Source organism: Bombus huntii, chromosome 18 (assembly GCF_024542735.1).
Source record: "Bombus huntii isolate Logan2020A chromosome 18, iyBomHunt1.1, whole genome shotgun sequence".
In the NCBI taxonomy this organism is placed as follows: Eukaryota; Metazoa; Arthropoda; class Insecta; order Hymenoptera; family Apidae; genus Bombus; species Bombus huntii.
The window spans coordinates 4464485-4486562 of NC_066255.1; the positions used below are offsets into that span (position 1 = coordinate 4464485).

At 36.2% G+C, this 22078-nt stretch overlaps 1 protein-coding gene across 1 annotated transcript; it reads right to left on the reverse strand.

Annotated features, from left to right (window-relative positions):
* Nucleotides 1–5083: 5083 nt before the first annotated feature.
* Nucleotides 5084–18719, reverse strand: LOC126875497 (organic cation transporter protein-like). The gene is made up of 7 exons (XM_050638447.1): nt 18704–18719; nt 14741–14945; nt 13670–13928; nt 7320–7618; nt 6613–6725; nt 6207–6421; nt 5084–5581 (listed from the first exon to the last, which is right to left on the reverse strand). The coding sequence occupies exons 2-7, from the start codon at nt 14894–14896 to the stop codon at nt 5229–5231; spliced, it is 1395 nt and encodes a 464-aa protein (XP_050494404.1). The 5' UTR covers nt 14897–14945; nt 18704–18719; the 3' UTR covers nt 5084–5228.
* Between the last annotated feature and the right edge of the window lie 3359 nt (nt 18720–22078).

Consider the following 22078-nt stretch of genomic DNA (forward strand, 5'->3'; position numbering starts at 1 on the left):
CACTAATTTTGCTAAACACACAATAACGTTAAAAGAAAATAAAATCATTAACACAAAATCTTACCGACCGCCTGAATGCCATAAAGAAGAAATCAAACGACAAATGGACGAAATGCTACAAAAGAACATTATAGAACCATCTGATTCTCCTTACAATTCACCAGTCTGGGTAGTACCAAAAAAGGCAGACGCCTCAGGGAAACAGAAATGGCGAATTGTAATAGACTTCAGAAAAATAAACGAACTAACTGACCAGGACGCATATCCATTACCTGACATAGACGACATACTATCCCAACTAGGCAACGCAAAATTCTTCTCAGCCCTCGATTTATCCTCCGGATTCCACCAAATCCCAATGGACATAGACTCTAAAAAGTACACAGCATTCTCCACACCACAAGGACACTATCATTACAATAGGATGCCATTCGGTTTAAAGAATGCACCTGCAACATTTCAACGCATGATGGATACCGCGCTAAGAGGACTCATAAATAAACATTGCTTCGTATATTTAGACGACATTATAATATTCGGACAGTCGATTGAAGAGCACAATAGCAACCTCGCGATAGTATTGCAACGCCTACGCGAACTCGGACTCAAAATACAGCCGGACAAATGCGAATTTCTCAAACCAGAATTAGAATATCTTGGACATATAGTAACCGCCGAAGGTGTAAAGCCAAATCCCAAAAAATTAGAAGCCGTTAGCAATTTCAAACAGCCACGTAATCCCACAGACATCAAATCGTTCTTAGGACTAGCAGGTTATTACCGTAAGTTCATCAGAAACTTTTCTAAGATCGCGAAACCATTGACCGAACTTACAAAAAAGGAGACACCATTTCATTGGACAGATAAAACCCAGGAAGCATTCCAGACATTAAAAAACAAACTCTGTTCATCACCCGTACTAAAATTCCCAGACTTTGCGAAACCATTCACATTAACGACTGACGCCAGTAACGAAGGTATAGGTGCAATCTTATCACAGGACGGACATCCATGTTGTTATATCTCGCGAACTCTAAACCCACCGGAACGAAACTATTCCACTACAGAAAAAGAACTTTTAGCAATAGTATGGGCCGTGAAACGCCTCCGACAATATCTGTTAGGACGGAAATTCCTCATCCGAACCGATCACCAAGCACTAAAATGGTTACAGAATTGCAAAGACCCCTCATCACGCTTGATGAGATGGCGATTAAAACTAGAAGAATACGAATACGACATAGAATACACGAAAGGAAAAGATAATACTGCAGCCGACGCACTATCTAGAATACATGTTCTGACCAGACGACGCGAAAATTTGAACATAGAACTCGATAAAAAATATCACGATTGGGAAAAATCTACCGACGCGTTACCCAAAATTCTCAAAATGACTCCGAACCGTAAATCTTTCTATCAATTATCCAAAACAGAGCTAGGAAATTACGACAGAATCGAATGGTTAACTAAATTAAACGAAATTATTCATATAAACGAAAAGATAGGTATAGGCGACGACAGTTTCACAGAGACCGAAAAGAACGCGATCAAACAAATTTTACTATTCCTGAACGACACCGTAAAAGAATTAAATTTTGCATGGGAACCAATTCAAACATATAGCGACGAAGAAATAGACGAATTATTGAAAGAAAATCACGATTTAGTAGGACACCCCGGTATACAAAAGACATACGACCGCATTCGTGAACGGCACAGAGTACCAGATTTGATGAAACGTATACAACAACACATAGAATCATGCGACACCTGCCAAACATCTAAAACTACACGTATCAGACCGCGCGAAGAACCTTGTATCACCGACACACCCCTCGAACCAAATGATAAAATTGCTATGGACTTGTTAGGCCCACTGAAAAAGACGAAAAAAGGCAAACAGTACATTCTATCCATACATGACGAATTAACAAAATACTTAATACTCGTACCACTAAAAACTCAGCAAACGGAAACAATTTGGAACGCACTCTTGAATCATTACATTTACATCTTTTCCGCTCCAAAAAAGGATATTAACTGACCGCGGACAGAATTTTATATCTAGTTTAATGCAACAGTACGAAGACGCGTTCAAAATCAAACATATCAAAACGACATCCTTCCACCCACAAAGTAACGGATCGTTAGAACGGACACACGCAGTAATAACAGACATGTTAAAATCGATACAGCGAAATTCGGATGAAGAATGGGACGATCAACTTAACTTTGTATACCTTGCATATAACACAATGATACACGACTCTACTGGTTACACGCCATTCGAACTCACATTCGGACACCAAGCCAATCTTCCCTCCACAATATCCAAGAATCCCCAACGCACATACGCAGACGAAGTCACGTTCCGCAAAAAGGAATGGGACTCTAGACTCCGACACGATCGCGAAACATTGATCAAAAGTAAACAGCGATATCAGCGCGATCAAAAACGTAAAATTATAAAACCTCAATCAGTTTTCAAAGAAGGAGACTCTGTTTTAATACATAACGATCATAAAAGGCATAAACTTGATGTGGAATGGTTAGGACCGTACACGATTGATAAAGTATGTACTCCATACTATCTGATTCAAGACAAAAAGATACACGGTAATCGTTTAAAACCTTACTTTCCAGGTCGACGCTCCTCTTTGCCGGAATAGTATCCGCGCAAATAAATATTACACCATTAGAAGGAAACTCTGTATTCGTAGAAAACATAGGAAAAGGATATTTATACAGCGACACTGCCAATGTAATAGTAGGATTAGACGCTAGCGACATATACGAACAGATAAGCGCAATAGAATCATATAAATTAACAATAGACTCACGTGCAATCAGCAAACAATACGTCGAAGAGTTGGGCGGATTACAAAATCGCATCAATAACCTAAAACAACTCGCAAAACACTTGAAAGCGTTAACACATACCCGGAGCACACGAGGTTTGCTTAACATCATAGGTTCCGTATCGAAAAGTCTGTTCGGGACTCTCGACGATGATGATCTTACGCTCATAAACAAAAATATGGACAAACTATTCGATGATAATAATAAAATCAAGACCATAATAGCTGATCAAACATCACTTATTAGAAAAATTGTAAACTCAGAAAACCTAAACCACTTAGAGAGATCATATAGTGATATATTAAAATTACAACAGCAGGCAAATATCGATAGATCTATGCTTAAGATGATCATGAAAGTCGACACCGCGATGCAAACTTTACACTTCCAATTAGATGAAATACTTAACGTCATGATATTAGGCAAACAAGGAATAATTAGTCCACAAATACTTGACCCCAATGAATTCATAGAAAATTACGCCAAGACAATAGGTAGCCAGATGTACAACACCGCGATTTCTGCCAAAACCGAACATTTTCAATTCATACTCGACATCAGTGATCTTAAAATCTTCACAATAGATGACAAAATATTTTTCAAGATCATAGTACCTTTAGTCTCTAACACAGAATGGAACATATTACAAGTATATCCTATCCCGAGTAAAAGAAATGGAGTATTTTTGGCTCCAGTAGTCGAACATCAGATATATTTAACTTCAGGTCTTTCATTTATAAACGCTGATATCGAGTATTTCAACAAACTTTGTAAGAATCGAGCCGGAACCACTATATGCAAACAAACACTACCAATCCATGACAGAAATTCAAGAACCGATTGTCGCAGCGAAATAATAAATTTCAAACCACACATTGAACATTGTCAAATAACTGTACTTAAGATCGAAGACATTAGCTTTATACCGCTCAAAACTAGCAACTGTTACATTGCGATACCAGCAAATCCGATAGAAATAGACACAATTTGCCAAACGAAACATACCTTACAAAAACTTGACAAGCCTTCCATCATAAGAGCTAACACTTCTTGCGATATATTGTACAAAGACGAACACATGCGTATAGGCGAAACAAAAAACGAAGTCATATACGAAATCAAAACAAAAACCCTAGCGCTCAAAACAAACGATAGTTTCACTCATCTATTAGATAAACTCGAGCGAGCACCGAAAATAATAGATAATTTACAAGGCTATAAAACAACGATCGATAAAATAGGCGACGAGATAGAAACTCTTAATTTCGAACACAGAATTAAAAATATACAGTATTGGGGACTAACCACGCTCCAGATATTAGGGTACATAGCATTAGGCATACTAGGTATATATGGATTAAACAAAATAGGGGTATTCAAATGCATCAGGAAATGTATACCGAACAAATTATGTATCAATTTATTTTGCTGCCGAAATGAAACTGTAATCAACAGCCACAATGCGACAGCCCCACCAGTACCACTCACCCTGGGCTCAACACCCAACATCTATATTCCAACCAACACATACCACTCAGATGAAGAGGAGGAATCAGCTGTAATTTTCAAGCCACGTCAAGTCCGATTCCACAAAAATCTTCTGAAGAAAACTTGAGGGATCAAGTTCAATCTAAGAAGGGGGGAATGTCACAGACGAAATTCGAGCAACTGTATATAACAAACCGAAATTCCGAACGCCTTATCGCGTGTGACCGTCCGGTCAGCACCCGTTCTCAGCCGCCTGAGTGGCATTCGATCACTCCAGCCGTTCTCCGAATTTTACACTAAGTATAAACAAAACCTTCTCCCACTCCAACGAATGGAAGAATATAAATGCTCCCTTCAAAATCATCCAGTCAGTCTAATAAAAAAATTCTTAACTAATCCAAGTATCGAAAGTGTATCATCGCGAACCGAAAAAATTGTATAAATTGAGTAAAAAATAAAAAGAACTTAATCTCCTTTTCGGAAATTAACAAGTTCCTTATTTTTACCTTAATTTTACACGACACTCTCATCGAATTCCTCGCACTGCATCTAGAAAATGATCGGAACATGGCGACCGGTGGTGTCTCCTCGTCCTCGCGTTTCCTGTCAAAACATTGCGTTTAAAAATATTGAATCCAATCGCTTAAAGATTTGAATAACTTCCCAACTCGATCCTTCTCTTCTGTTCAAAAGATTTAAAAAGCATTTGAAGAAAGAAGAAAAAAGATTTTGAGAGATTTAACAGATTTTAAGAAGAAAGTAATACGAAAGCATACGAAGATGTAGATCTAACAGAATGCTTGAGAATCTTGAACTTCGAGCTTGAAGATCTGTGAATATCTTTGAAAAAAGGAGACCGAAAGTTCCTTTATGTGATTTTACCTTCCGATACAAGGTACATCCCACATCTTCTGATCTTTTCCAAAATCCTCGCTGTCCTGCAGCGTCTGCGGAAGATCCTTATTCAATGTTTCCGGCAAAAAGAGAGTCAGAAGACCGCCCATAATTCCGAGTGTGCCCAGCACAAGAAGAGGTAGGAACGAGGACACAACATTGAGATAGACTACGAAGGGTGCGAGGATACTAGCAACGTATCCCATTATATGTATCAAAGCTACACCCTGAGCTCTAACAACAGTTGGTAATACTTCAGCCGCATATTGGAGACCGATATTGTATGCAATGTTTATCCAAAATCTACCGAGAATTGCCAGAGAAGCTGTATATATACCTGAAAAAAAAATTTTAGCATTAGTTTTTAATTCTAATTTTTCATGAAATAATTTTAGAAAATTTTAAGGAATAAAAAGGGAAGAAATTATTTTATCTGTCTGTAATTTGTCTGGTTGTCTGCAATAGTTGATACAAGCATTTGCTAAGCTTAATATAAGCGTGCTTAGCTCTAAGCTAAGCACAAGCAATAAGCTTCTTATCTATAAAACGTTAATCTAGCCAATTTGAATCTAAGGGATTGTATTATGGATTACGGCTACTGAAAGCCATATAGCACTGCTGGAGCGCTGAAGCCCATCATTTTGAGGACTATTGCCAACGCCCTTTGATACATGCGGAAATACGAAGCGATCTTATGATCAAAGCAGTAGAAGGGGAAATAAAATATCTATACAACGGATACATGATAGGGCTTGGAAACTATTCTAGCAATGTAGCAAATAATCTACAAGCATTTGCATGTTATAAATATTCCAAAATATACATTTTCTTCCTTTCAAAAAGCACAATGTTATACGAATGAAAAATATTCGTCTGATTAAGTCAGAATTATCGACTTAGGTTATTTAGAAGATTGATCAGTAATATAGAAGGGTGAATATATAAAAACGAAATGTACGAACTATTGGAAACGGCAGAAGCCCAGATGCTGAAGATACCAGAAATGACGAGGGAACCACACGCCAGCCATCTTCTGCCCCATCGATCAAGAACGAGCGTGAAGAACGTGTCAGCAGGCAGCTCGGTTGCTGCAGCAATCGTGAACGTAATAAACACGTCCAGGCCTAAATTATCGACGTTTCGTACGTGACCATCGAACACCAAAGAAATCGCCATCCTATATTTCGTAAAACAATTTCATATGATAAAGAAAAGCACGCTATCATATTTCATGTGAGAAGCAAATTCCTTGCTTCAGAAATGAAGTATTTTTAGACAAAAGATATAAAACTGTTCGTGAGATTTTTACAAGATACAATTCCGATTTTACGTCAATCTATTTGATATCTGTTTAATAGCGATACGAACCAAATAACAATAAATAGAATCGTGATATTCCGTAGTCGTGGCGTTCTAAATAGATCCAACACGGAGTACGTTTTGTCTGCTTCCTCCTCTTTGCAGATTCTGGCACAGGTTTCCTGTTATTAGCAAATTTTTAACTAGTTAATGTCGTTTGTCTGTTTTTCTTACAAATTTATGTGAATCTGTTATGTGTACAAAGATTACGATAAAATCCGGAAGAAAGTTTATGTTATATTTGTATGAGGCGATCCTTTCGAAATAGTTTACTTGGACGTTCGCAAATTTTTTCATTTTACTTTATAAAACATCAAACCTCTAAAAGTCGATTATCTCCTTATATCGTACATTAATGTTAATATTGCCATGATCTATTCAGACTGAGCAGTTTCCAAATGTTTAATCTATTTGTATAAAAATTTTCAAAGATAAAAACAATATACAAATTCAATAAATAACATTACAGAAATAGACAATAACAGAAATTGACAGCAATTTATCGCTGGCAATTTAGGTGATGAATAAGATATAAAATTACTAGGTTGTAAACAAATTTTCATTACGTAAAAGACCCAATTAGACTTCTATTCAAAGAAAATGATTATATGATATGCTTAAAGGCATATAAATTGGTATTTATAGAACGCACATAAAGCAGGAAAGATCATAAAAGTAGAAAATACGGAAAAGATTGCGGTAATCGGTTTATTTACCCGGAATCGTCTATAGATGTCATCGGGCACCTTGGTGCCGTTGATTCGCTCGAATTTACCAAGGATTTTAATGGCCCTGTCTATCTGACCTTGGCTGACCAGCCATCGAGCGCTTTCCGGTATCAACCATGGCGTACCTACGGCTAGAACAAGAGGAACTGAGGTGACAATACAGGTCATCCTCCAGTCGGCCAAATAATAGGCGATCCAGGGTAGAATGCAAGTTGCAAATGTGAAGAATATTGCGATCGACATATTCGTCACGAATGTCCTCCACTTTGGTCCAACGTATTCTAATACTGGAATAAAAAACATAATATTTAGAAGAATCATCTGTGAAAGAAATATTCTGTGAATAAAGAATGGAACAATATATTAGGTTGTCGCAGAAATTTCTTTCGTCTCGTAAGGAGATAATAGACGCATACTATTTTTTGTTTTATATTATTTTATTGAATTATATTCATTGGGACAAAATAGATCATACGTAATTCAATAAAATAATATAAAACGAAAGAAACTTTTGGGGCAACTTAACGCAATATGAAGAAGAAAAATTTGAGTTACAAATATATAAAAAGTAGATATACAATATATAGATTAATTTAACAAACGTGTTTAGTTCTACGATTAAATCGTGTTTAGATCTAATAACAAGGACTTTAATAATTTCCCGATGATTGTTCAAGCCCATTTAAATTTCCGTAAGTGTTTCGATACTTATCGACAAGAATACGTTTCTATTTACGAATTATACAGGGTGGTTGGTAACTGGTGGTACACGCGGAAAGGGGATGATTCTACGTGAAAAAAGAAGTCGAAAATATAGAATAAAAATTTTTCGTTTGAGGCTTTGTTTTCGAGAAAATCGACTTTGAATTTTCGCTCGGTACACGTGCACTTTATCACGTCTCGTTATAACGGATCTCACTGTAGATCGTTGTCTCAATTGACGTTATTTTTAAAATTTTTTAAATTTTTAAATTTTTAAATTTTTAAATTTTTAAATTTGTTAATTTTTAAATTTTTAAATTTTTATTCTATATTTTCGACTTCTTTTTTCGCGTAGAATCACCCCCTTTCCGCTTGTACCACCAATTACCAATCACCCTGTATTTCTTAAAGATACAAAAGGTAGAATCACGCGTAACTAGTAATATCATAAATTAACTGTGAATAAACGGATCGTTAGAGTCAAAGGATCATTTACATAATTCAAACACGAGCGTGTGTTACCTTGGTAAGCTATTTATGGTAGATATTGAAAGATCGATAAGCCTGAGATACATATTTATGTCGAAACGAACATTCTCTACGGAAAGTCGAGTCTAATTCGATGAAAACAATTGACTTCCTGAACGAACATATCGATATATATCCACAGTGCAATGACAAGTAAATATTACTCTATTTTCGTACAAGAAAACAGATTAAAACGATGAGAACTTATCTTGAACAATTGAACTGACCTTCGCGATGAATGAATCTCGCAATTTCACGAATACGTAGACGAAATTAATGTCTGGTGCGTATACGTCCAATAAATTAGAAACGCAAGATTGTAACTCTTTAATCGCATAACAGGACAAGATGCAATAAACACGTGGAAATATATCATAGTGAACAACGTCTATTTGTAGTTGCCGCAAAATAGGGAGTAATTGCTCTTAATGAAGCAACCGTGTTAGCCACTTAATAGTGGCTTGCTTCTAATCCGGAATCACCTTCAATTAGTTGTAACTAGTGGCTTCCTGATAATTACCGCTCAGTGGTTGTTTCTTTTTTTTTTTTTTTTTGCTTTATTATAATTGCGATGCTCGAACCATGTTTACCATGGAACTCGCTTCCTTATTTAAGATCACTTTGTACCATTGATTTTTACTTTTCATGCTTCATAATGAACCAATTTATAATTCATAATAAACCAAAATGACGAACGTTCGTTTAAATCACGAGTTTCAGATATTTCTATTCTCTAAAATTACCTGAATTAATTTTTATTAAATAAAATAGCTATAGGATAATTCCACAAATCAGATATTTTAAGCAGATATCTCGGAATTTCCTGTTTAATTCGCCGTAAATTTTCCCAATACGCTCTGGACCTCCTACATATATATAACGTGTCTATACATAACTGTTAATTCATCATTTTCTCGTAATCCTAACAAACAATGCTTAAAAACTTTAACTACATTTTGGATTATTATCTCGTACGAATAAATTTTAAGCTATTAATCGCTTTCCTGAAAATCTGGGTTGGTTATCAGCTTCGGTACGAGACCATCGAGTAACTCCGGTACGCATGAACGGAAATAATCTCCCAGTTATATCCAAATGTTTAATAATTTTCTACATAGAAATTTAATGAAAAATAAGAATAGAAGAACCTCGCATTACAAAAATCAACTTCCATGAAATCTAAATATTATTTATGCTGTCTGTAATTTTCAACATCTTCTTTCGCAAATCATCATCACCATCATCATCATCACCATCATCATCATCACCATTGCGACAGCCATTCTAAAATATATGTATCATTAATTTAATAGAAAATAAAAGTAGAAGAACCTCACGTTATAAAAATCAATATTCATAAAACCAACAAAATATCGTTTTTTAAATATATGTATCATTCAGTTTGTATTGCCTTTACAACGCGTAGATAGGGCGAGGAGATCTCTTCTGAAGACGAGATATTATTCTCATAGAAAGGATACAGAAAGGAGAAGAAGACGTAAAGAAGCTTCTCTGAGACCACTCGTTTCATCACTTCGCCTCTCAAGGTTTACTGCCTTTAACATTACATTATTCGCGCAGAAAAAGTATTCGCTTTTCTCCCAGCTGTTTCCGTCACCCTGTAATTTCATATCGTGTTACCGTTCGATCAAAAGCGACAACTCATTTATTGTAAACGAAGATTCCGTGCGGCACAATTAGCAAAGATAAATTACAGACGATCGTATTAATAATAATAATCTGACCGATATCTCGCAATGCGACCAATCGATAAACGCGAGCACCGTCCAACGCAAGGACGTTGTTAACGTTTCGAAACTGATTAACGTTCGTTCTCTTCTTTCTTTTCTTTCGTTTCTTCCTTCTCGCCTGTTGGCTCGTAAAAGTATCTTAGCATTTATAGACATTTTTTATTTATTTATATTTATTATATATGATGGTATCATAATTAGTACAACAAAGTATTATTACGTTTCTGTTATATATTCATGAATATATTGGAATTTCATTAGGATCGTAATAAAGTCATATAATAATTATATCGAATGTGACGTCAGAATTATAAATACGGTTATTATAATGCAGAGTTTCAATTAAGTAAATTTAAAAATCTATATACAAGATACAAAATTATTTAGCGTAATTATATATTTCACAGTAATTACAAAAATATTTAATTATAAAAATAGTCAAACATTTATTATATTAATAAATCCCGATATTTGATAACCATTTATTACATGTTTAAGATAACTATTTATGCTGTATATTTGTACTAAATAAATGTTTGCATTAAATATCTCGTAACTTCTATGTGCATCTTTAGAAATGCTTCAAACTTTACCAATATAATCATTACAATGCTAATGAAATTTCAGAATGTTTTATATAACACATATTCTACATACATATAAATTTTCTGTGGCAAATATGTAAATGCTTTTATAAACTACTAGGTTTATACGCTTTGCAGTCTCATATTTTCCTCCCACTGTTAGCATTATCTGCAGTTTGTATGTGAGTTGTATGAAGTTGATCGAATTCTACGCTTTCAACGAGCTGGTCGAGTGAGGTTCTGCTTGAATAAGTTATAAATCCTGGCAGGAAGAAAGGCACGTGTTATTGATATCGACTGGTTAGCTGGAATGTTGAATAGGAATTTAAAGAACCAACTCAAACTTTATCGATAATAAAATATGGAAAATATGACTGGAAATAATACGTGAAAAATAATGGAAATATTCTATAGGATATTTGAATGTTTATTAGAGAATTTTAATAATAATATGGAACATAAAGAAGAAAGAAATTCGATGATACTAAATAATGATGATACTGAAAATTTCAGTGATTTTTATTAATATAAAATTAACATTAATATAAATAAAAACAAAATCTATTATAAATGATATAGACGAACTTTTTAACTAAATATCGTTAGAAAGAAAAGTGATACAAGTATACATACGAAACAATACAAAAAATCCGCATCTATCTAGAGAAATTTGTTATGAATTTCAAAGTCTGTATAAATGCGTATACTAATACATAAAGCTTCTAAAGCTCTAAAGTTTTAATGTTTAAAAAAAAGTACAAAAGTATTTCTATTAAAATATATATGATATTTTCCACGGTATTTTCTACGCAGTTTCTACAATTAAGGATTTCCTCGTTCCCATCGATTTTCCTCTAATTGTGAGACCCTCGGATAATCACGTCCCTTTCATTTTATCTTCGCTACGCTCGATTATAAATACGGAACTGAATATAGAATTATTTGCAAATCAATGAATCCGATGATGTAATTTGTTACGCGCTCGAAACGAATTAGTATCACTTATCTTAGTTTCAATCAATACCTCACTTTCTCAAGTCATTGATTAAAATACGATTTACACTCGTACAGATCGAGCCTTCTTTCTCAATATTTCCGTCGAATATTCGTGATCAATCGTTTAATCGACCTTGATAATTAGAATAGAAATAAGAAAATTCGAACGCCAAATCATTAACGAACCAGCCACTTGCTCACGAATCTCGTCAACTTGGCCTTGTTTTGTCGAACAAATTGTAAATTTTTTCAACCTCGGCTTGAGTCATCGATTCAGGGTTAATGCACGTCACCTGAGTTTCTTTGGTCTCGATTTTCACAATTGGAATGCTGTCTGCAGGACAAACTTGCTATTCGATCAAGAAAACTCGTTTCAATGACTCGTCTGATGAACTTTCAATCAGCGTTCTTACGTTTCAACAGAGTCTCTTCAAAAGTTTCAATCAGGGTCTTAACGCTGTACTTTCAGGGTATAAAATATCTTTCAAGACAGAGACTAGTCTAGATTTTCTCTTCAGTATATTGATATTAGAACAATAACTGGAAAATATATTTCTACAGTATTATAATTGAAATTTTTTCATGTAGAGTTATAATAAAATTTTGTATTATAAATTGCCTGTATTATGGATATCAGACAATGAATTCAGCATGAATTATATCGATCTTATATTAAACAATTTATTAGAATTTTCAATGGAATATTTAAAATGTTACTTGATTGTTTTATATTATTATGTGATATTTTTACGAATTTTAAATAAGTTTGCTAGAAGAAGATGTTCATTTTAATTAAAACCATATACATGTATGTATGTATATATATACATAGATTTATAGTTGTGGAAGCGTTCGTTGTAGAACCATTCATTCGTTACCTTCGCTTTCCGTTGGGAAGTGAAAATTTATGAAAACCCTGGTATGCTATAGTTGTCCAGAAATGAAAAGCAATTTTGAACAACTAATCCTTTGTAATCAGAATATTGTCTCGTTAAAAGAGAAAACAAAATTAATACATAACTGATCGCGAAAACATAATTGATCGCGAGTATAGAGGGAAAATATTAGTATAGAAAATGATTGCGAACTAACTACCTTTAAATATTATAAATATTCAATGGTATATATAAATCCAAATATCTTAAAGTTTCATATTTTTATCTTGCATGAAATTCTTATAAAACAGGAAAATTAATTTTTCTCTGTCTCTCTCCCTCTCTTTGATATAAACGCCGCAGTTAAAAAATAAATATGTATGACCTCATGTATATTCATATGTATTTAAGCATCTTTCTTCGTAACTTTGAATGGTTTTCAATTTCATTTAAATTGTTGCATGGCAACGTGAGTTCTGTTGCAAAATTCATATACTTGTAGAAACGTCAGTCGTAAATCAAGCATAACAACAGTTTTACAGTATGTTGTAGAGATTACTTTGTTATTTAAACTTAGAGATCTTCCTGCTTACAGTAATTACAAAAAGTAACTGTACACCATCGTATTTAGAACAGCATTTATATATATACCAATTAATTAAGACTAAGTCTTAAGATAAGACTGATTAAAATATTAGCTTTCGTATCATTTGTAATACTTTCATACATGCTTATAAATAATTAATGCTATCAAAATGAAACGTAAAAACTGATTTAAAAAAAAGGAAGAGAGACGCTTCATTGGGAAATAAGGATACATACGTACAAGTACTTTTTGTAGCCATTGTGTGGCTTTCAAACTCAATTCCAGGGCAAAAAAGAAATTATTGAAAAACGGTTACCTAATATGTACATCATAGTGAAGCAATTATCAAAGGCGAATCCAACGAAAAAACGACACAAAGTGAACTGCCAGAAGCTACCCGTGAACGCAGTAGCCACCCCAGCGAGAAATCCCATTAAATTAGCTCCGAGCAAAGCTGGTATTCTTCCATATTGATCAGCAACCCATCCAAAAATTAATCCTCCGAAGATAGCGCCGATGAAGAAGATACTTTGAGCTATGGTTGGCAATGCATCATACTGACAAACCCATCCCAGCTGCAACAGAAAACTACAGTCGAATGATTTACTTCTGATCACGATCAGCATCACGGAAATCTTATAGCAATTTCAACGCCTCGATTAAACGAATTTTCGATCAAAGTTTCGAAATTCCTAATGAAGCGCGCCTCTGTCCTTTTTTCTTTCCCTTTGAGGAAAAAAGAAGGAGAAGCTTAAGACCCTGCGCGTTCTCGCGTCCTTCTTCTGGATGCTTCCTACCCCTCGATGAATAATTCTCCTCCTGACGAGCGACGCAAAGTTCATGGAAATCCACTGGAGCAAAAAGTCTTGCAATTTATGTCGAACAAATCTGCGTGTTCGCGCTGTTGCTCGTTATAACGTTTTATTAAAGTTTCTTTTCAATCCGATATTTTCATTTTCAGTTTTATCGCAACCTAGTTTTATCAGCTTTCATAATTCGAAATTTTTTATCCTTTTTTTTCTTTAAGTATTTTTATAAATATTTATTCGATTGTATTTTATTTGGCAATGTAACGCTTGAATTTAGAATGTACTCTGTAATTTCACTACATGCACTAATTATTACTGCAATATGTACTAGTAATTCTGTTACGTACTATAATTTTCCTCTGTGGAAATCGACATTGTTAATTTTCCCACTTCTGAACTATCGATCTTTCCACAAACGTTTATTCGACCCTTTTCATCGTTCTTCTTTCTTTCCAAAAATTGTACACTACGCTTATTTTTTATCGAAATAGATCATGCAAATAATCGAATACGACATACACAGTATAAAGGGATTGATTGATAGGAACAAATAAAATATTCAAAAAGCAGGAAATTACAAGTCGAACATTTTCTGTCACCTCGGATGCCACAGACGCATAAGGGACGGTGGTATAATTAAATTCCCATCCTTGTTGGCAATCTTTCGTTGGCCACGATGGGTCCGGTACGTGGCTTCCATTTAGCAAAATTTCCGTGTAATTTACATCGTACATGCTGCATCTCGAGTAACCTTCGCGGTTGACTGGTATCGCCAGCGACAGCCTGAAACGAAGGAGAAGATAACGTAGATTGGTTCACGGTCTTCGATGCCGATGGACGTTCCGACAAGCGAGTAATTAACGTTCTATTTGAAACTCGACAAAAAACATTGGGAATCTCGAGTATTTGTTGAGCTAATAATATTGATTGTTAGTCGAGTCTGATAAAACGTATTTGATTGGAATTTCATTTAAAGCGAAGAAAGTTATTTTCAATTGTAGCTGGATGTACGTTAATTGCTGTTTTCCTGTCTTTACAAATTACTCATTCCTTTGTTTCATCAGCCTTTTCGATTATTATTGTCTCGTATTATTATTGTCGAGTATTGTCTCGTGGTTATTATCTCAACGCTTTTATCGTGTCAATTTATTGCGTTGTGTTCATACGGGTTTGTAGAATATATAATAAACAATGCAATGAGAAATGAAAATGAGAAAATTTTGAAGAATTATTAAATTAGGTAAATTGAAGGGAAAGAAGTTCTGTGAAGGAACTGGATTGGATCTAAACAGATAATAAAGAAAGATGATCCAAGATTTGCGACCTCCGACGTATGTCGAAAACACTTACTCATTAATAACGAATGTCATTAAGATAATTCAGTGACGGTAATTGCGTCTGTTATTCTGATGAATGTTACATAACGAGATAGGAAGTCGATGTCATGATGACTGGCGCTGTCTGAATCAAATCAACCCTATTCACAACCAGATAATACCGTCAAACGATGTTTACATTATTATAATATGAAATCCAATTTGAAGGCTTCGTGAATTTCTATTATCCTTCAATGAAATTATGAAATAATGGCGCAATTTAATGATAAAGATTATTATTATTTCATTAGGCTTGCTGTATAATTTGCTAGATTGTCTTCAACCAGATAAATATATCAATAATTTTGGCAATGGCTATCATCACATACTTTATCGAAAGAGAGAACATTGGTTCTCTTTGATTTTCGATCGTTGAATCGTCGAAAGAAAACTTCGCGGCTCAGAGAAAGTTCTCCTACAAACACGTACATAGCATAAAAATCGGTAACACGCGGAAGTTCTACAGGAAAAAAATCAAAAAGACTTGCTGAGCAAGGCAAGAACTTTCCAATAGAAGGTGAGCATAATAATAAACTTGCACGGATGCTTGCGGAGGAGTCGTTGACTATATTAAACTAATACTAATTATGAAACAATGTAACAGTAACGGTACTAGTCGTAATTAACATACTATCGTTAACATTATCGTGATATCGAAATTTCTTCCCACAAGATCACCGATTAATTGCATCGATTTGCGAAATTCTTAGTGTTCGATGATTAACATAGTCGAGGAAAGGTATTTACAAGATATTAACATCCGCATCTAATCACATCTCGTAGCATCGCGACTTATCACGCGTATCGCCTAACCTTTACATGAATATTGAACGAACGAACACTTCGAACGCATTATGCAAGTGTACGTTACGTTTTTCATTCGCCGGTAAAAGCTTTCAAAAACGAGTTAATGAGCGAATGATACGTGGCATGCGCGAAAGAAACGAATGCTTGCCCATAGAATAGCTGAAAATGATTCGAAAAGTATACTAGCAAAATAACAATAGATTCAGATGATAACTGACCAGTCGACCAGGATTAGTCACAGCCTTTTAACAATTCTATCGATTTTTTGCTACTATTATACTTATTTACTCCAAAGCTAAGATCCTACCTAGGCTAAACTAAACGTTAACTATGACTCACAGTTGGAAAATGCACTTATCTTATACGTAATCATTTATCAATTACTGAGTCCGTTAAGTTCTATTTTTGTTTGCTGAAAGGAAAAAATCTTCCATTAATTAATCATCGCTATATCGTTGTTTGCTATTGTCTTTCGTCTGATCGACAATCATTTACCCATTCCATCGTTGTAGAACTCTTCATTTCTGGTTCCTATAATCTGGTATTTAATATCATCGAATTTATTTTGAAGCACGTGCACGTGCCAAAAAATTAGGTCACGGAAGTTTTATGCATTTCTGTGAAATCTGAAAGAGCAAAATTGCAAAGTACACGTGTGACACGTGGAAATATATAAAACATCGGAAAGTAGCACGCTTTGTAACGTTTAATCGAGGTAAAACAATTTTTTATCCAGCTTCTAGTTTTTTCTTTCGCTTCCTTTATATTCTGAAAAATATGCGTAAAAATCCGCAGGCTACGTATTATGACGTAAACGGAATGGAACGAAACAATAATAGAATAAATTAAATAATATTAATATTAAAATATTAAATAATATTAATATTAAAATATTAAATAATATTAATATTAAAATATTAAATAATATTAATATTAAAATATTAAATAATATTAATATTAATATAAAAATTATAATAATAATAATCGATAATAAAAGAAATTAAGGACAATGGGACACATATTCGATTTATACTAAATATCCGCGGCTGTCCTGATATTTATTGCCAGTCGCGTACATACGTTCAAGTTATAATTTCTAATACCATTAGAAAGTTAGGAGAATTTTAATCGAGAACGATCTCTATACCCTTTGAACGTAATTTGTTCGTCACTTAATCGCTGCACGCGGTAAACACTAACGAGCAGCTCTTAAACAAAAGTATTTGTACGTTATGGTCAACAACGGGGTGACTAGTTATTAGCGCGTTCTCCTGTTTCATTGAAATTTTAATTGCATCAACGTAGTACGTTCTATGGTCGACGTCTTAACATAATTGTACGGATCGAATGTCTTTACGTAAAACTGTCCCGTGCATGTTGACGATTCGCGGCCAATCAACGATATCAGGCCGAATGTTACGTGCTCAACGCTATTTTTTCGCGTTCACGCTCTCATTGTTTGCGCGAAGGTTCAACGCGTTCGCGCGGCGTACGCGATAATACGCGCTCCGGGAATTTTATCCAAGGAGCATTGTGCGAGCGCAACACGTTGCGACACCACATCCTTTGCCTCTCTCGAAACGTCTTAATAACGAATTACGGTGCAATCGAACCATGCGCGTATAGCAAAAAGCAATCGTTTCTAGCCGTTCACTTTGAACACCGCGAAGGTTAATTTGGCAACTACATATATATCCATGTATTGTGTTTCTAACGATTGCCAAATGCTATTTTCATGCATATAGTGATGCCATCCTTTTGTTACGAAGGATTAGCATCAGAGAAATTTTCGGCTTATTACGCATATTGAAAATGTAACGTAAGATTCATCTTTTTTTCAGCAAATATGCAGAGATACGCACAGGTGCGTTTGAGTATTAGAGCACCTACTGGTTACATTTATTGGAACGCTCTAGCGGATTTTACGCTGTAAAACATACGACGTGAATGAAAGTTCGGATTTATAATAAAATAAGCAGAAGATACAATCGGAAAAAGGATCTCAGCAAGACGATAGTATTAGGACAGCGTTAGGAAACGGTAGGCCAAGAAAAGCCGGTCGAAAGATGATTCGTAGAACTAAAGGAAAGTGTTGAGATATTGATCCGTTTCATAGCGCCGATGCGAGCGAAAAGCGAACTAAAAATTGCGCGTTTAAGCACTAAAATGTCTATATACTATCACGAAACTACGAAATATTACTAATCTTCTATTTACAACGAAGCTCGTAAGTCTCGTGACCAATTTACACGAAAAAAGATCGAGTTAGGGACACGATAACGATTTAATGAAACTTCTAATCTCTAAATCTCTAGAGAGAAATCCTTAAAAGCTGTAGATCCTTAATAAACAATTTACCGATTACGACGATAAGTCCCCCGATGCTCGTAACCAATTTTACACAGAAAACGGATCACCAAAGTTGCAAGACTTTCGAGTTGGAGGGAATGACGCGTTAACGAGAGCGTCGCGACGTATAATGTTTACAAAGTTTGCGTGGAAATTAACACGATCAGGAATAAGCTGGATCGTTGTCACCGTTTACGATCGTGTTTCCGAGATGAAAGAAACAGCTACTATTATGCAATCGATCGTTTCGAACTAGTAAACGGCGTAGCGAAATAAAACTCGGTGTAAGTCTTAACATACGTTCACTAGCAGGAACGTGTTTTATTGAAACTTTTACGACTCGCTACCGGCTGCTCCAGCCGTTGCATTATTTGAATAACATCGAAGGTTGTTGACCTAGCAACCGAACGAAGGTGCGATCCAATTGGATGTGGATGTAATTAGACCTTGAAATACCTTTCGTCATCGAGCATTTCCAATTCCCCGCCGAGTGTCCTCCATTTTTGCGCTTAGTCTTCACGCTCGATATCGTCGCGATTTGCAAGCACTCGCTAGCAACAGAATGTGCGATCGTCGTCGCGCGTCGCCGTTTCGACAGAATTAACGTCGTTGGAATCTCACAACGATTGAGAAACCGCATATTTACTTCGCGCGAAAACCACGATGAACGAGTTATGTCTCGTTCGGGCTAATTTCTTTGAAGTAGTCAATGTGTCGATTTTTAATTTATGCTTCAAATATGTAATATCGGAAAATAAGGATAGAAATTTTTTTCCGATTACTTACAATTTATTAATATTAAATTGAATATACAAATATAAATTGGACAGAGAACGATATTTATTTAACGGAAACTAAATGCAATACTCGTATCTATATCAAATAACTTTACAGTTATTTGATCACTCTCGTCACAACGAATCTAACACACACACACTCTCTCTCTCTAACAACTCTATCAATTCTCACGACTCTACTCTTCGACGACTCGAAACCTCTAACGACTCTACTCTTCGACAACTCAATTAGCTCTGATCTTCGCCAATACACTCCTGCTCGGTCGTGCTCGCTCTTGCTCTCGTCCTCTCACACACACACACGCGCACACTTTTCGGCTCACATACTCTGGCCTCTCGATTGCCACTCCTTGAAGTGTGGAACCGTACTTCTGTTTTGACGCTGCTTATCTTTTCTCGCGTCACTGTTACTAGGCGCTCTTGGATGTAAACAAACCACGAAAGACGACGTACACGGTGTTTTCTAATTTCAGCCGATCTCCAATCAAAGCTATTCTACGATATTACAAATATTAAGAATCGAAGATCCAGTGTGGAGAATTTGAAGGGTTGACTCTGAGATTTGAGAGTAATTTCAGAGAATAGAAGCTTAATTCCTGCGATTACTTCCTTCACATACTTCCCCTTTTCGGATCTTGACACTACGCAAGTCTCTTTCGGTCGTGCCGTACACCTCGCTGCAATATGTCCAAATCCGCTGCACTCGGAACACCTAACACCTTCTCCCCTCTCCGGACACTTAATACTTAGATGATCCTCACTACCGCAAATGAAGCATCTTCCCTTCTTCATTGCATCTACAGATTGACTGGGCTTCCCGTTCTTCTGGGTTTTAGCCGGCTTCACAATCGACTTTGCTCTGCGACTCTTCTGCTCTTCGTACATCACTAACCTCTTCCTCAACTCCTTGATTGACGTAGCGCCGTACAATACAGCCTTATTGTTCTCGTCGTCTATTATTCCATCCACTATGTATTCCACCTTTGCTTCCTCCTCTATGTCCACATGGCTGGCTATTTCGAGCATGCGGTACATGTAAGCCAAACATGCTTCATCACTCTCCTTTTTCGTTTCTTCAAGTTTCTGATGTACTTGCCTACTGTTGACTTTCCTCGAAAATTCTTTCACTAGCCCCCTCTTCAACTCATGCCAAGTCCTGGCATGACACTCGAAGCTCGCAAATATTTTCGCTGATCCCTTCAGCAGCTTCCTGGCGTAGACTGCCTTCTGCCCATCCGACCACATGCACGTATCAGCGACTTCCTCGAACGACTCGAACCATCGTTCGACATTTTCACCTTTGTCGCCACTAAACGACTCTAATGCATCTTCGACGTCTCTGAAACTCAGTGTCGAACCAACACATGCCCTTCGACAATATTCATCACGGTCCTGATACACCCTTCGCGTATCTCTCTTGTATCCTCTTGCGTTTTTCTTGTCATCTTCATCCTCAGTTGACCGGTTAGCTCTTCACCGCCCGTCGATCCCTTAGGATACGATTGTCCAGCCCTACACGCCCGATTCAGCCTTGCAATCAGCACTGACCTCGCACCCGATATAGGGAGGTTCATTCGCGCGAGCTTACTCCTCAGCTCCTCCAGCGTCGAACCCTCTTCACCCGACAATCGCTCGTCCCCGACGTTTGCCATTTTTCACACTACACAAATTTAAACAGTCAACGATATCGTCTTTTACCGCACCGCGTACCGGTAAATTCACAACTAGCTCGAATAGCTCTGTTAAACCGTTTCGTTTTCTGTCTTGTCCAATCCCGGACGAGCCGCCAAAAATATGTAATATCGTGATATAATGTATTTACAAGGAGTGGACAATAGAGATGTTAATCAGACAGAAAAAGACGATTGTTGTTCAACCTGAACTATTCACGCCAAACGCACAGAAAACAGCGCAACTAAATAACTAGATAGCGACTCGACTTTTACCAAAACGCAATCAACACTCCCTCGGCAACGCCACTCGCAAACTCTGTCTCCGCTCAACTCGCACTCGGCTCCTCGACTCACACTCTGTTTCTCGACTCACACTCTGGCCGTTGTCGCATTCTATTGCCTTTTTCCTAGGCCCACCGCACACGTGTTCTGCAGACGCTCGTAGCCAGGGTCACGTAGGTCTTTTCCACGAAACTATGCACTTGAAAAGACCGATGACACATTGATGGACCCGACGGCGCCTCGGCTCTCGCGACATTGTTCATAGTTCGCCCGATATTTCTTAGGCCTTTCGTCCACGATACTACATATATGTAGTGGTGTACTGGTCATCTTTTTTCCACACGTTTTTAGCTTTTTAGCTGTTTGTGTATGGGCGCCTAATCAGCCAATCAGAAATAGCCGGTATTCTATGAATCCTTTTCTTCAATGCTCGAAGAGCTGGATATTTATCCAAAGCTGATGCCCCAAACATATACTCGAAATTTTCAAGGGCCGCTGCAAACACGAAGTCCGCCCATGTCGTCTGAAAAAAGGTTTGTATACATTTATTTTGTACCTCCTCTATTAAACAATCTTTTTAATTTACCTTGAAAAATGTGAAAAATCGAACTCTTAACTAAAGATCACTAGCT